The sequence below is a fragment of the Sphaerodactylus townsendi genome, linkage group LG15 (genome assembly GCF_021028975.2).
Source record: "Sphaerodactylus townsendi isolate TG3544 linkage group LG15, MPM_Stown_v2.3, whole genome shotgun sequence".
Classification (NCBI taxonomy): Eukaryota; Metazoa; Chordata; class Lepidosauria; order Squamata; family Sphaerodactylidae; genus Sphaerodactylus; species Sphaerodactylus townsendi.
The window spans coordinates 9,628,703-9,641,897 of record NC_059439.1 but is presented as its reverse complement, the minus strand read 5'-3'; the positions used below and the strand labels follow the sequence as shown (position 1 = coordinate 9,641,897).

General features: G+C 46.3%; 1 protein-coding gene across 1 annotated transcript; it reads left to right on the top strand.

The window, feature by feature from the left end:
* Window positions 1-308: 308 nt before the first annotated feature.
* On the top strand, window positions 309-12,948 carry LOC125444604 (keratin, type I cytoskeletal 14-like). Its single transcript, XM_048517107.1, is given in 10 exon segments — window positions 309-770; window positions 773-805; window positions 808-873; window positions 4,394-4,476; window positions 4,615-4,771; window positions 8,955-9,116; window positions 9,216-9,341; window positions 10,796-11,016; window positions 12,271-12,302; window positions 12,696-12,948. Coding segments are annotated over 10 exon segments (1,353 nt in total). The 5' UTR covers window positions 309-395; the 3' UTR covers window positions 12,794-12,948.
* The last annotated feature ends 247 nt before the right edge of the window (window positions 12,949-13,195 follow it).

The following is a 13,195-nucleotide window of genomic DNA, read 5'->3' as shown; positions in this document are numbered from 1 at the left end:
CCCATCAGAAAACATGGCAAGTTTCAATTGCACCTTTGAGCAACACCTCTTCTGTTTCTGAATCACATGTCAGGGTTCACCTGGGAACAAAGGGAGAAACACAAAACCACCCATTTGCGGGACAAGGTGTATTGGCTGGAATGTGACATGTGTATGAATAGCCCTGGGGGAAACAAATGACGATCCTAGAACTTGGCGTAGATGCTCACGATGACGAAAGGCACCACAGGGGGATGACTGGAAGAGAACAGATCTTTTGCCATAGCAACGCCCCCAGCCTGGGGGAATAAAAGGAGCATGGAAACAGGCAGAGCCATTAGTTTTCAACTCTCTTTGCTACACTTTCCATCTTACCGGGGAATTCTCTCTTGGGTATCTCTCCTCTTCTTAGCAAGATGTCCACTACTGTCAGGCAATACACCTCTTCCTGCTCCAGCAAGGGGGTCATGAATTTTGGCGGGGGCTCCTCTCGGCTTTCCTCCATGCATCTCGGAGGCGGATGCAGACCTGGTGGAGCTAGTGGCATCTCCTATGTCTCTGGGGTTGGCAGCTCTCTTGGTGGTGGCTATGGGGGAAGCTACTACAGCAGCAGCTTTGGAGGTGGCTTTGGGGGAGGCTTTGGGGGCGGCTTTGTAGTTGGTGGTGGGGACGGCCTCCTGGCCGGGGGTGAGAAGGAGACCATGCAGAACCTGAATGACCGCCTGGCCAACTACCTGGACAAGGTGCGTGCTTTGGAAGAGTCCAACACACTGGCGAAAGGCTGGGAGGGTGAAAGATCAGAGAGTGGCATGAGAGAGAAGCAGCAGGGCACCTGGTCCAAGACTTGACTACCCTAGCCCATATTTCAGGACCATTGAAGACCTGCGGAGCAAGGTAAGCCTGAGTGATGTCAAGAAGGCCTCTTAAATGGAGAAGTCTAGCGAACTGACTAGTCAGTCAGTCAGTCAGTCAGTCAAACATTTATTGGCATAATAAAATAGACATAAATAAAATTTATAAAATAATTTTTTTTAATTTTACATTTCCCTATAAGATGTAGGTAAATAGCTGCCAAATATCTTGCTACTATGTCGGTTGCATTGGCATTCTTATCAGCCAAGAGGGTCTTAGTTTGAATATCTTTGTTATACTTGTTATACTATAAATAACCATTGACAGACACAGACTTTCAAGGAGGAAGACTGGAGAAGGACTACATTTTTCCAATGCAAGTTAGTGAATCAACCCCCCAAATCCTGATTTCATAACTGGCTTTCATGATGTAGTTATTTTGAGTCATTTGTGCCAAGTGACTCATGAGTACTAATGAATGCATGCTAATTCAATGCTTTTAAAAATAATTATGACGATAATCTCCTGGACTCTGTACAGCAGACCTTACAGTAATCAAATGCAAAAATTGCAAAGGGAAGCTCCACCGCAGAATTGCTCAGATGACTGTATTCAGTTGGGGCTTATGACGGTATTCAGTTGGGGCTTAATTGGGGCCGTGGGCTTCTTTCACACTGTGCCCATTGAATTAGCTAAGCATCTGATAACGTTAACACCAGTTGCTGCTGTGAATTGTGCTTACCAGCATCTTGTGTTTATTTGGCCTCTGCACGGAATTTTTTGTTCCTTTTCCAATGTGTGTGTGGCAACCCCCTGGAAATAATAAACAATAATTTATTAATGTATCCTTTGGACATGTGGTTTTTCGCAGAAGACAGCTCCCTTCCCCAAAGAGTTTACATTCACTGTTAGATAGGCTTGTGTGCATGGGGAATGGAATCAAATGGGAGAGACTTGGAGTAATGGGGAGAAGCAAGCCAATGCAAGAAAATATGTGGTCTTTGGTTGTAGGTAGCTGCACAGACCCACAGATTTTTTTAAAAAAAGGGGTGTAATATCTTTTCAATAAGACCAATTAGATTATTGCTAAATAGCAAGCTTTCATGTCCCTCAGAACAGGTTGGATGCTCAGTATATAAACATTTGGGCTTTGTTTCAGTTGAGGATGAAAAGTGCAAAGGATGTATTTGTTTTGATAGTGAATGCAGAATAATGCAAAAGAACCAGCAGGAAGACACCAGCATATAAATGGTAAGGGAAATATGTCAGAGACTCCAGGTTCAAGCCCCTCCTCATCCATCAAGTTCACTGGGGTTCCTTGGGATAATTATCGGTCTGCCTAGCCTGTAAACACAGGGTTGTTTTGAAGACTGGATTAGATGAGAATTAAGAACGTAAGAAGATCATTGCAGGATCAGACCAGTGTTTCATCTTGTCAAGGATTCTGATTCATGTCATGGCCAACCAGTTGCCCTGGAGGGCCACTGAACAGGGCACAGAAGCCAAATCCATTCCATAACATTGTCTCTAAGCTCCTGGTATTCACTGGCTTACGGCAAACTAGAAATCTTTGTGTACATCAAGCAATGTTACTTGAATAAGAGTCTGGCCTTCCCCCTTGAACATAGTACTATTCTCACAATGATGTTTTATGTCTGCAAACGCATGCTCATGCAATACAGTGGATACACCCAAAGGCCAAAGTTGTACACAGCACATAGCAAATATTTCCCAGTTTGGATGCCAGCCTCCAGGTGGTGGCTGGAGATCTGCTTTTATAACTGATCTCCAGGTGACAGAGATCAATTCATCTGGAGAAAATGACCATTTTGGAAGGTGGACCTTCTGGAATTATACCCCATTGAAGTTCTTCTCTTCCCAAAATCTCCATTATTTCCCAACCCAGAGCTGGCAACTCTGTTCCCCAAAGAATACAATTTGTAGAAACAATACCGCATCTGAAGTGGTCCTGTATACATAGTTTCCAAGACTTGTGAACTTCTGGGATACTTGGAATTTTGATAATGTTTAGTGGACACCACCACAAAATGGGTGCCAAGGAGTGGGCACAGCAGACTTAAAATGGCCACCATGAGAGCTAGAGCCAATCACATCACGTTTGGGGAGGTTCCAGGTTACATATCAATGTATGATGAAGGCAGCTGCTTTTGAATAGGTGCTCCCTGCAGACACAAGGTGATGCCTCCTGGCTCTTCTGAAGCATTTCCCAATCAAATATGGTGAAAGAAAGCCAAGCTTGGCTTTTTAGTTTAAGGTAGGGATGATTTGAAAAAGAGGGAGCCTGAGACCAGGCAACGCACTGGCGGGAACCTTGGCACCCATCAGCCCCCCATTCAGGATCACGGCTTGATGAGGGAAAGGTTACACATCCTCCCAGTTAATAGCAGCTTGATTGACAGAAGTCAGCAGCTGACCTTTCTTCATGGCACAGAGAAAAAATGTTATCATCTGCTGATGTCCATAGAACCTATTGAGGCATCGGAGCAGATGAAGAAGATGGTGAAGTGAAAGCAAAATCAGAAAAAGAAGAAGAGTTTGGATTCTTTCAACTGTAAGGAGTCTCAGTGGCTTTCAAACTCCTTCCCCTCCCCTCCCCACAACAGATACTTTGTAAGGTAGGTGGGGCTGAGAGAGTTCAGAGAGAACTGTGACTGGCCCAAGGTCACCCAGCAGGCTTCATGTAGAGGAGCAGAGAAACAAATCCTGTCCACCAGATAAGAGTCCACCGCTCATGTGGAGGTGAAGGGGAACAAATCCGGTTCTTCCGATTAGAGTCCACCATTCCTAACCTCTACCATGCTGACTCAGCACTCAGCAGATCATACTGACTCTAAATACATTTGGACATCTTTGTAGAAATTATCCTACTTCCTACATGAGGCTTAATGCCAGAGGGCTGTATGTCTCTTTGGTTCATTCCAGTAAGTTCAGGACCAGCATTAATAATAATAATAGTCATAAGAGGTGGCCTAAAATGGCAACCCGTAAGTGTTGCAGTTTTTTGGTACACTTCCAGATGAAGCAGAAACTGTGCTATACACAGACATGTTTTCAGGAATGGCAGGTGAAGCAGCAAAACCAGCTGAAATCGCATCCCATAAGGAGAGAGGATGACTGTGGTTACTCCATGATGGGAAAGGACAGTTTGTCCATGTTCAGAGAAGCTCTCAGGGCAAAGCTCAGCACTAAAGGTTTGCTCCAAGTATGCCTTGATGTAGCGGTGAAGAGTGGTTCCTCCACATGAAGCCTGCTGGATGATGTTGGGCTAGTCCCAGTTCTCTTCGAGCTCCCTCAGCCCCACCTACCTCACAAGGTGCCTGTTGTGGGATGCATGGGAAGGTGATTGTAAACCACTTGAAGGGTGCTGGGCATAGAAACGAACTCTTGTTCTTCTTCCACAATGAAGCCCCTATAGGGATCGATGCTGGCTCTAACAAAACTCCAATCTAAGCTACACACCAATTTGCAAATGAACTGTAGCAAAGGTTGAAAGGATTAAAAAAACCCTCACCCTGTTAATGAAAGCATCATTTTCTTGCAGATTCTTGCAGCCAGCGTTCAGAATGCTAGCATCCTCCTGCAGATTGACAATGCTAAGCTGACCGCTGATGACTTCCGAACCAAGTAAGTCCGACTCTAACTCCAGCTGGAGGGGGGATTCTATTATTCATCACCAGCTCTGTGAATGTCAGTGAAACGATGGACATCACCCTTATTAATTATCTTCCCCCCCCCGTGTCTCCTCCCCCTTTGTGGATGCAGGTATGAGACAGAGGCAGTGCTGCGTGCGAGTGTGGAAGCAGACATCAATGGTATGCGCAGAGTCTTAGATGAACTCACCCTGTCCAGATCTGACCTGGAAATGCAGCTGGAAAATCTGCAGGAAGAGTTGGGTTACCTGAAGAAGAACCATGAAGAGGTGAGTGTGCCCATCTTTCAGCACTGCAGAGGGATAAACATTCTTACAATGGGGAGCTTAGGCTTATAAAGAGCTGCATTCAACACAGATTAGTTTTGTGTATTGTCAAAGGCTTTCATAGGGAATCAGCTGGCTGTTGTGGGTTTCCTGGGCTGGGTGGTTGTGGCCTGGTAGTTTTTGCTTCTAATGTTTCACACGTATCTATGCTTGGCATATTCAGAGGCATGTCATGGGGAGATGTGCCACAGAGAGAAACATATATCACCATGACATGCCTTTGAAGATACCAGCCACAGAAGCAGCTGAAATGTGAGGAGCAAAAACTGCCAGACCACGGCCACTCAGCCTGGAAAACCCACAAGACCCAGCATATTAGTTTATCCCATTACCCTCCATTTGTTGACCTTGGCTTATGACAGCCCAACACAGGTGTAGATTTTGACACAATGACACACCCTTAAAATGGCCTGAACCCACGCCTGTTACACTATGATCTAGGCAAGCAATTCCCAGTGTTCTTGGTATGTGACCCACAAGAAATGTTCCTTGTATGCTACGCAGCCGTGCAGTCATCATATTGGTGTCACGCAGATAATGGGCTGCCTTGCAGAGGGAGCTGTCCCAGGTAGTTCAATTCCACTCAGTGTTTGAGAAGTTCCACGCAGTGGTGGGGGAATGATTAGAGTGACTATTGCCTTCAAATTTACTTGATACAGTGATCCATCCAAGGTTGCCCCAAGTTTTTGTTGACTCCCTAGGCAAACGACGACCTTAGTACCCATCTAGTCCATTATCTACAGTAGTTAACCAGATGTTTTTGAGAAACCAACAAACACAGCAGAAAAGGCACAGCTGCCCTGACTATGAAGCCCAAATAAGTAGCATTCTGACATACATGACCTTTGCATACTGCAGGTTACATTCCAGTCTTGACCCCTTTTCCCTTCTCTATTAGTCCCTCTATCCCCCCACGGGATTCTAAGGAACTAAGTCTAGTAATTCTAGCATCAGGACACATTTTACTAGGGTCGTTTCCCCACTTTAAAAAATAACGTTGAGCCAAACCGCGCTCCATTGAATCGGTGCTTTTGAGCGCGAGGTCTGACTCCCCACCGCAGTTTGTCCCTGTTGTAAACCTCGCGGCAGCTGTGAGCTTCATGACATGCAGCATTCCCCACAACCGCGCGTTCAGTGGTCACCGGCAGGGCGCTTCTCTGTTCCGATTGGCTGGAGCGCTGGTTTGAGGGCGGAACTTGATTAAAAAAACCTGAAATAATCGACAAAATATCGACATGCACACTAGTCATCGCAAACTGAACCAATGTCTTTTCAAAAAATTGGTTTCTGATTGGCTGTCGTGCTTCAGCGCGAAAATTTACGGAACACAGAAGTGGCCGCTTTCCTTTCTCCTCCATTTCATGAGATGAATGTTCTGAATGAACAATGAAAATAAGCTGTGTCCACATGCTCTCCAAGTGATGTGCAGACGAGTGATTTGCCCCGCAGTGCCCTGATTGGTCCATGTCACCATGTGCAGCAGGAAATTCAAACCCGCAGTGACCCCCGGCTTCCCCACTGCCTTGCTCTCCCCCGCGGTCGCTGCTGGTTTTCAGAAATGTTGCTCGACCATCCAGGGGGAGAATGACCTGCGCTGAGGAGGACGGAGAGTGACAGAGACAGGGTTGTTAGGTTGCTGCCGCTTAGGCAGTGGGGAATGCAGCAGGCCCCCAGTTTATTTGCCGCAACTACCACACAACAAAGGGTGGGTGGGGAAACGACCTAGATCAGTGGTGGTGAAAATTTGGCACTCCAGATATTATGGACTACAATTCCCATCAGCCCCTGCAGTCCATAATATCTGGAGTGCCAAAGGTTCGCCACCACGGACCTAGATCATGCAGTGAAGAAAAGACACCATTTAATATATGACATTAGGAGCCCTGTGGTGCAGAGTGGCAAGCTGTACTGTAGTCAAAGCTCTGCTCATGACTAGAGTTCGATCCCAACAGAAGTCAGTTTCAGGTAGCCAGATCAAGGTTGACTCAGCCTTCCATCTTCCAAGGTTGGTAAAATGAGTACCCAGCTTGCTGGAGGTAAAGTGTAGATGACAAGGGAAGGCAATTGCAAACCACCCCATAAACATAGTCTGCCTAATAAACGTAGTGATATGACATCACCCCAGGAGTCAATAAGCAGACCTTTACCTTTTCAATGTATAACATGGATAATACTGTTTCTGGGGTCAGATCTTGGTTTCCAAAATACAAAAGAGAGCAATGGAAAGGTCAGGGGAGGCCATTAGGGTGGGCTAGCCCACAATGCACTTTTGAAGGCTTCGTCACCCACTTCTGGGTGCTGGAAAACACTGATCCAGGCACTGATTGAATAATTCACAGGACCATATGATTTAGTCTGAGTTCTCACAAGCACACCAAACTCTTTTTTGTGTGTGTACAGTCTGTGACCTGCACATTCATTTACAGCAGCTGGGGTGGAATGGGCCCCCTTGAACAGCAACTCATGTTTGAAGAGATATGGCTGGTCTGCAACTCATGTGAAAGTCACTGGATTCTATATGTAAAATATGGGTTGGATGAAACAAGCTTTATCGGTGGTAAACAAAAAAGAGAGAGGATCCCCCATGGTGCTACTCTAGAGATCAAAGTGACTGCATGGGCAAAAGCCAAGTGGGAGCAGGGCTGCACGAAGGAGGAGAATTGCACGAGGTTGAGGGAAAATCTGGTTGGCTCGATCCCCATAACTGTGTGAGTTGGACTAGATCTGTCCCAAGTATGGGAGCAGAAAGATGACATGGTGGAGAACTGGGAGGGTTAACCACAACAAAGCATTTAGAAGTCTCATGGCTAGTTTGGAACAACCCCATGGCAGCCAGACAAATGTATGAGAAAGGAGAATTCATGGAGGGGGAATGGGGACTAAAAGCAGCTAGACCATTGGGGATTGGGCTTTGAAGTTGGGCATTACAGTTAGGATCTGCTGACACTCATGACCCATCTTTTGGAACCTCCCCCCCCCCCCCATTTGCTGGCTGCTGTGGTACATTGAATGATCTAGGACAGGGGTAGGGAACCTGCGGCTCTCCAGATGTTCAGGAACTACAATTCCCATCAGCCCCTACCAGCATGGCCAATTGGCCATGCTGACAGAGGCTGATGGGAATTGTAGTTCCTGAACATCTGGAGAGCCGCAGGTTCCCTACCCCTGATCTAGGATAAATGATCCAAGACAGGAGCCCCCTCACGTTTTCAAACCATTGAGAAATAACTAAACAAAACACTGCACAGTAAAAGAAACTGAAACTGTGAAAGTAAACTAATGACTCGCTCTTGAGTTAGTGCTCCGGAGATCTGGGCAGATCTAGAGATCTAGCCAGTGGGGTACTGAGAGCCAGCAGAGTGAAGTGGTAAAGAGCAGGTGGACTTTAATATGGAGAACTGGATTTGATTCCCAACTCCTGTCCACACAAGCAGCAGACTCTTATCTGGTGAACTGCATTTGTTTTCCTGCTTCTACACTCTTTCTGGGTGACCTTGGGCGAGTCACAGTTTATTCAGAACTCTCTCAGCCTGTTGTGGGATGCCTGTTATGGGGAGAGGAAGAGAAAGGAATTTGTAAGCCCGTTTGAGCCTCCCTACAGGAGAGAAAGGGGTGATATAAATCCAAACTTCTTCTTCCTAGACCAGGCATTCCTAGCATGGTGCCTGAGAGCACCATGATGTTTGCTGATACCTTTTCTGGTGCCAGCCAAGTATTTTCAGGAAGTGAGTGGGGGCCAGGTAGGACTTTTGCCCAGCAAGGCTTCTGACTGACTATTGGAGATTTGATTGGCTATGCAGATTAAAAAAAAAAATTCTTTGGCAGAAGCTGCTACATCAGCACATGGATCCACACTGTGCCACTGAAATTAAGCTGCGACAATTATTTTGTGCTGGCTCCACCTCCTGCAGCAGCCACTTGGTGGCAGCCATTTTGTTGCTTCCCCCACCATGCCATGTCAGAATTCCAAATGTGCCCACAGGCTCAAAAAAGATTAAGGACCCCTGATCTAAATGTTGCTCAAAGACCACTCTCTGCTGTAAATGCTAAATTTGGCAAAAATACACTCCCAACTGATAATATCATTGATGACTTTTAAAAAAAAATAAACTTCCTTTCATCACAGGAATTGACTGTACTCCGAAGCCAGCTGGGGGGAGAAATCACTGTGGAAATGGATGCCGCTCCTGGAGTGGACCTGACCAAGATCTTGGCGGAGATGCGTGAACAGTATGAGGCCTTGGCGGAGAAAAACCGCAAAGACGCTGAGCACTGGTTCTTTACCAAGGTGTGCCATTTGGGGTGGGGTAAATGGACCACCCAGGAAAAAAAGACGTTTGGTGATGTGGGACATAGACAATTGGTATGTCATTTCCCTTTCCTGCAGACCGAAGAGCTGAACCGTGAAGTTGCCAGCAACACCGAACTGTTGCAGAACACCAAGACGGAGATCACAGAAATGAGGCGTACCATCCAAGGCTTGGAAATCGATCTCCAAGCCCAGCTTAGTATGGTATGGGGCTCTGACATTCTTCCTTCCGCATCCCCAAACACTAAGTAAAAAAGCTATGTAATGTTATCTTGGACTGGTTTAGTGAAAGTCCAGACATCCATGAGTCTTTAAGCTGCTCAGTATTTCTAGCCACTGCATAACAGTGCACTTTTAAAAATAACACCCATGAGTTTTCCTGAAAGGACCAAACAGTGTCCCCTCAAACTGTTCAGGTCAGGAAAACAGGAAGAGGGGAAGGCTGAAATCCTTTCTTGGTGCGTACCTTAATCTCAGTCCAACTTGGGCCCTGCATGCCCAAGAACTGGGCATGTGTGGGATTCAGCAGGTTTGCACCACTTCGGCAGAACCGGTTGTTAAAATGGTGCTTGTAACCAACCAGTTGTTAAATTATTTGAATCTCACCACTGGGAAAAACCCTTAATTCATGACAGAACTCTTCTCCTGATGGACTGTTTCGCCAAGTGGTTAAATATATTTTAAACAATGGACATATGTACACAAAACATTTAAGAGCTCACCAAAAGAGAAGGGAGAAATGAGATAGGGTTTCAGGAATGGGCAATAGTTATCAGTTTTGAAGGGATGTCGAGGGAAAGCAGGACTGAAGAGGAAAACAACCAGCATTTCCTGAAGTGAAAGGAAGGGCCCACGTGCAAGTGGAGTGCATGCTCCCTCCCTCCCTCCCTCAATGGCCAAAACCCCAATATTTATACTCCGAATGGGTCCTGAGACAGATAAGATAAGCTGGCAGGAAAGCCAGAAACAAAGAATTGATTGCTTTTCTAGGGTTCTAACAAAATATAAAATAGAACCAAAAGAATGGCTTGATGAGTCATCAGGACCCAAGAGAATGCCTGGGCTGTTCTCTTAAGTACTGATTGACTACTGGGATGGGTGCAGAATGAATAAGTAATGGTCTGCTTGGAATGCTGAATAAATCACCTTAGGATGACACAGTGGGGATTAGCTTGGCCCCATTGCCCAGTCAGGCACATTTCAGCTGCCAGCCAACCTCCTTCCTGCCCAGGCTTGATATACAAGATGGATTCCAAAACTCTCGGGGGGGGGGGGGGGCATTTGGGAGCAGTGTCTGGCTCTTATGTCTGTCTTTGGCTTTTGCCTTCGTGGCACCCCTTAGCAGGAGGAGGTGTCTGGTTGCTTAGAACCCTAGTGCCACAAGAAAGAGCCAGCATGGTGAATCGGCTAGACTGTCACAGTAGGATCTGGGAGACTAGAGTTCAAATCCCCACTCTGCCATGAAGGCTTACTGGTTGACCTGGGGTCAGTCACTTGCTGTCTCAGCCTAACCTATCTAACAAAGTTGTTGTGAAAATAAAGTGTAGGAGGGGAGAATGTTGTAAGCTGCTCTGGGTCCCCAATAGGGAGGTTATAAATAAGGTGTACATCTTTCCTCCGGACACTGAATCTGTTTCTGTCATGTTCTCTTTCCTCAGAGAGCGGCATTGGAAGGCACCCTGGCTGAAACAGAAGCCCGCTATGGCACCCAACTCGCCCAGATCCAAGTTCTGATCACTGGTGTGGAGGAGCAGCTGGCGGAACTGCGGTGTGACATGGAGCGTCAGAACCACGAGTACAAGGTTCTCCTGGATGTCAAGACCCGCCTGGAGCAGGAAATCTCCACCTACCGTCGCTTGCTAGAGGGAGAAGACTTTCAGTAAGTAAAAGGGGGTTGCATAGAAGTAGTTGCCCAAGTTGTGGAAATCTACAGGAGCAGAAATGTTAGCTTTCTTCAGCAATTGTTTGGTGGAAGCCTTTAAGTAGAATAAGTGAATAGCTGTCCTGGCCAGTCATTGCACCCCACCCTTTTCTATTGATATAAAGATGGGCTGTACTATTGGCAGTGGTGTAGGGGGAGAAAATGGTGCTTGGGGCAAAATGGTGCCTCCCTGTGCCCCCCTTGGTGCCCCCCACCTCCCCGCCCCCCCACTTACCTTAGTTCAGCCTGAAAAAGTTCAGGCTGAAAAAGTTGCCTGTTCAGTTCAGGCTGAAAAAGCAGTCTGGGGGGAACTACACTTCCCAGGAGACCTTGGGTTTATCGGTTGAGCACTTCTTTCTATCATGGCTGCTTCAGCATCCACATACCTTTTTTTTGGTTTGGCTTGGCTTGGAATCATGGTACACTGCCAAGTTACATTAAGCTGGCACTGAAGTCCCTATGCCCAGTTCAGTCATCAGCTTGTTATTTAGTACAAATTATTATATAGGGTTAGGTCAGGGGAGAGAATGTAATGAACAAGTACAGAACATGTTCTAAAGTGCTACAAGATTTCCTGAGCATTTACTTCAACTTTTAAATCGTACCTCAAAATGAATCAGATTATTATTGTTGTTAGGTTAGGTTGGATCCTGTCAACTTTTCCACTCATTCCTGCCCAGTTCTGTTCCATACTATGGCCCCATCTCATTTGGCTTTTGTCTGTTTGGTTCCCACAAACTCTGACTCTGGCCCTTTCCCCACTTACCCTTTTCCGAGGGTTGCTGCGCGCAATTCCCAGCACGCGGCATCCCTGGCGCGCGCCCGGGCGTCCCCACGACCCCGCTCTCTGCGCGGGGTCATCAAAAGGCGCCCTTTGAAAGAGCGCCAGGAATGCCTCGCACTGAGGGGCGCAACAGCAGCAGCTGGTCCGGAGGCGGGACCCGGCAGCTGGGCTGTCGCCTCTCAGTGGGGAGTGCCAAGGGACCCCGCGCTACTCTCCTCGAGTAGCGCAGGGCTTAAGGTAAGTGGGGAAAGGGCCTCTGCCCTCGAGTGATCAAATTGAGACACTGTGGAAAAGCTGTCAGGGTCCAACCCAGCCCCCCCCCCCCCCGCCCCCCGCATTAATACTGGGAGTTACCATCTCGGTCCCAGCTTCATTCCAAAGAAAAAATATATTTTTATGTTTCTAATTTCATCTTGTTTTTCTTATAGCTTTTCTTCCCAGTACTCACATGGCAAACAAGGTAAGGCTCTGCTAGATTTTCGCTACTGAATTTCACAAGACTATAACAATATTAAATTTTGAAGAGTTCTCTTTGTTTTGCATAAGTAAGAATATTGGGATACAGAGCTGTTTAGAATCCTGAAGCATTTAAGAAGTGCAATATAACACTGTACATTTATCAGTAAGATACTGATCTGGAGAAAGATGCACAGAAGTTGGAATATGTTCTGACAAAAGGCAAGGAAGACAGTAGGGGGTCCGGAATAACAAGCCTCCAAGGAAGGGTTGAAGGGACTAGGATTGTTTTATAAAGGAGAAGCATTGCTTAACATTCAGTCTTGTGCCCTTCTTAAAAATAAGCTAAATTTTTTGTCTGCAAATAACACTTCCCAATTCCTCTCTCCTCTTGTAGCACTCTCAACCACCCGTCAAGTCCGCACAATTGTTGAGGAGGTCCAAGATGGAAGGGTGATCTCAAGTCATGAGAAGGTCCATGTATCTGGCCATTAAACCTGCAGGCTGCCCTGCCTGTCCCTGGATATGACCTGCTTTCCCCCTTCACGTGAGGTGTTCCTTTTTTGGTGTTCAGGATCCCACTTGCTTCCTCAGCACCCAGATTTCCACAAATCTCCAATAAAGCTTTTTCTACATTTCATGCATTCAAATCCAAGTTCTTCTGTGGTCATTTTCCAATATGATGGTTTCGCCATACTCTTTACCCTACCCTCTTTAGTTTTCCTAAACTGACTGGAAAATCCAAAGTAACCACACACTATATATAACCTTCTAATCAAAATATCTATAACCTGTCTTTGCCATGATTCAAGGTGGCTTTCAAAGTCAAACTAAAAAAACTACAATAAAAATCCCAAATAACCTCTTTTTCCCTATAAAAAGCCTGCAGTCTATATC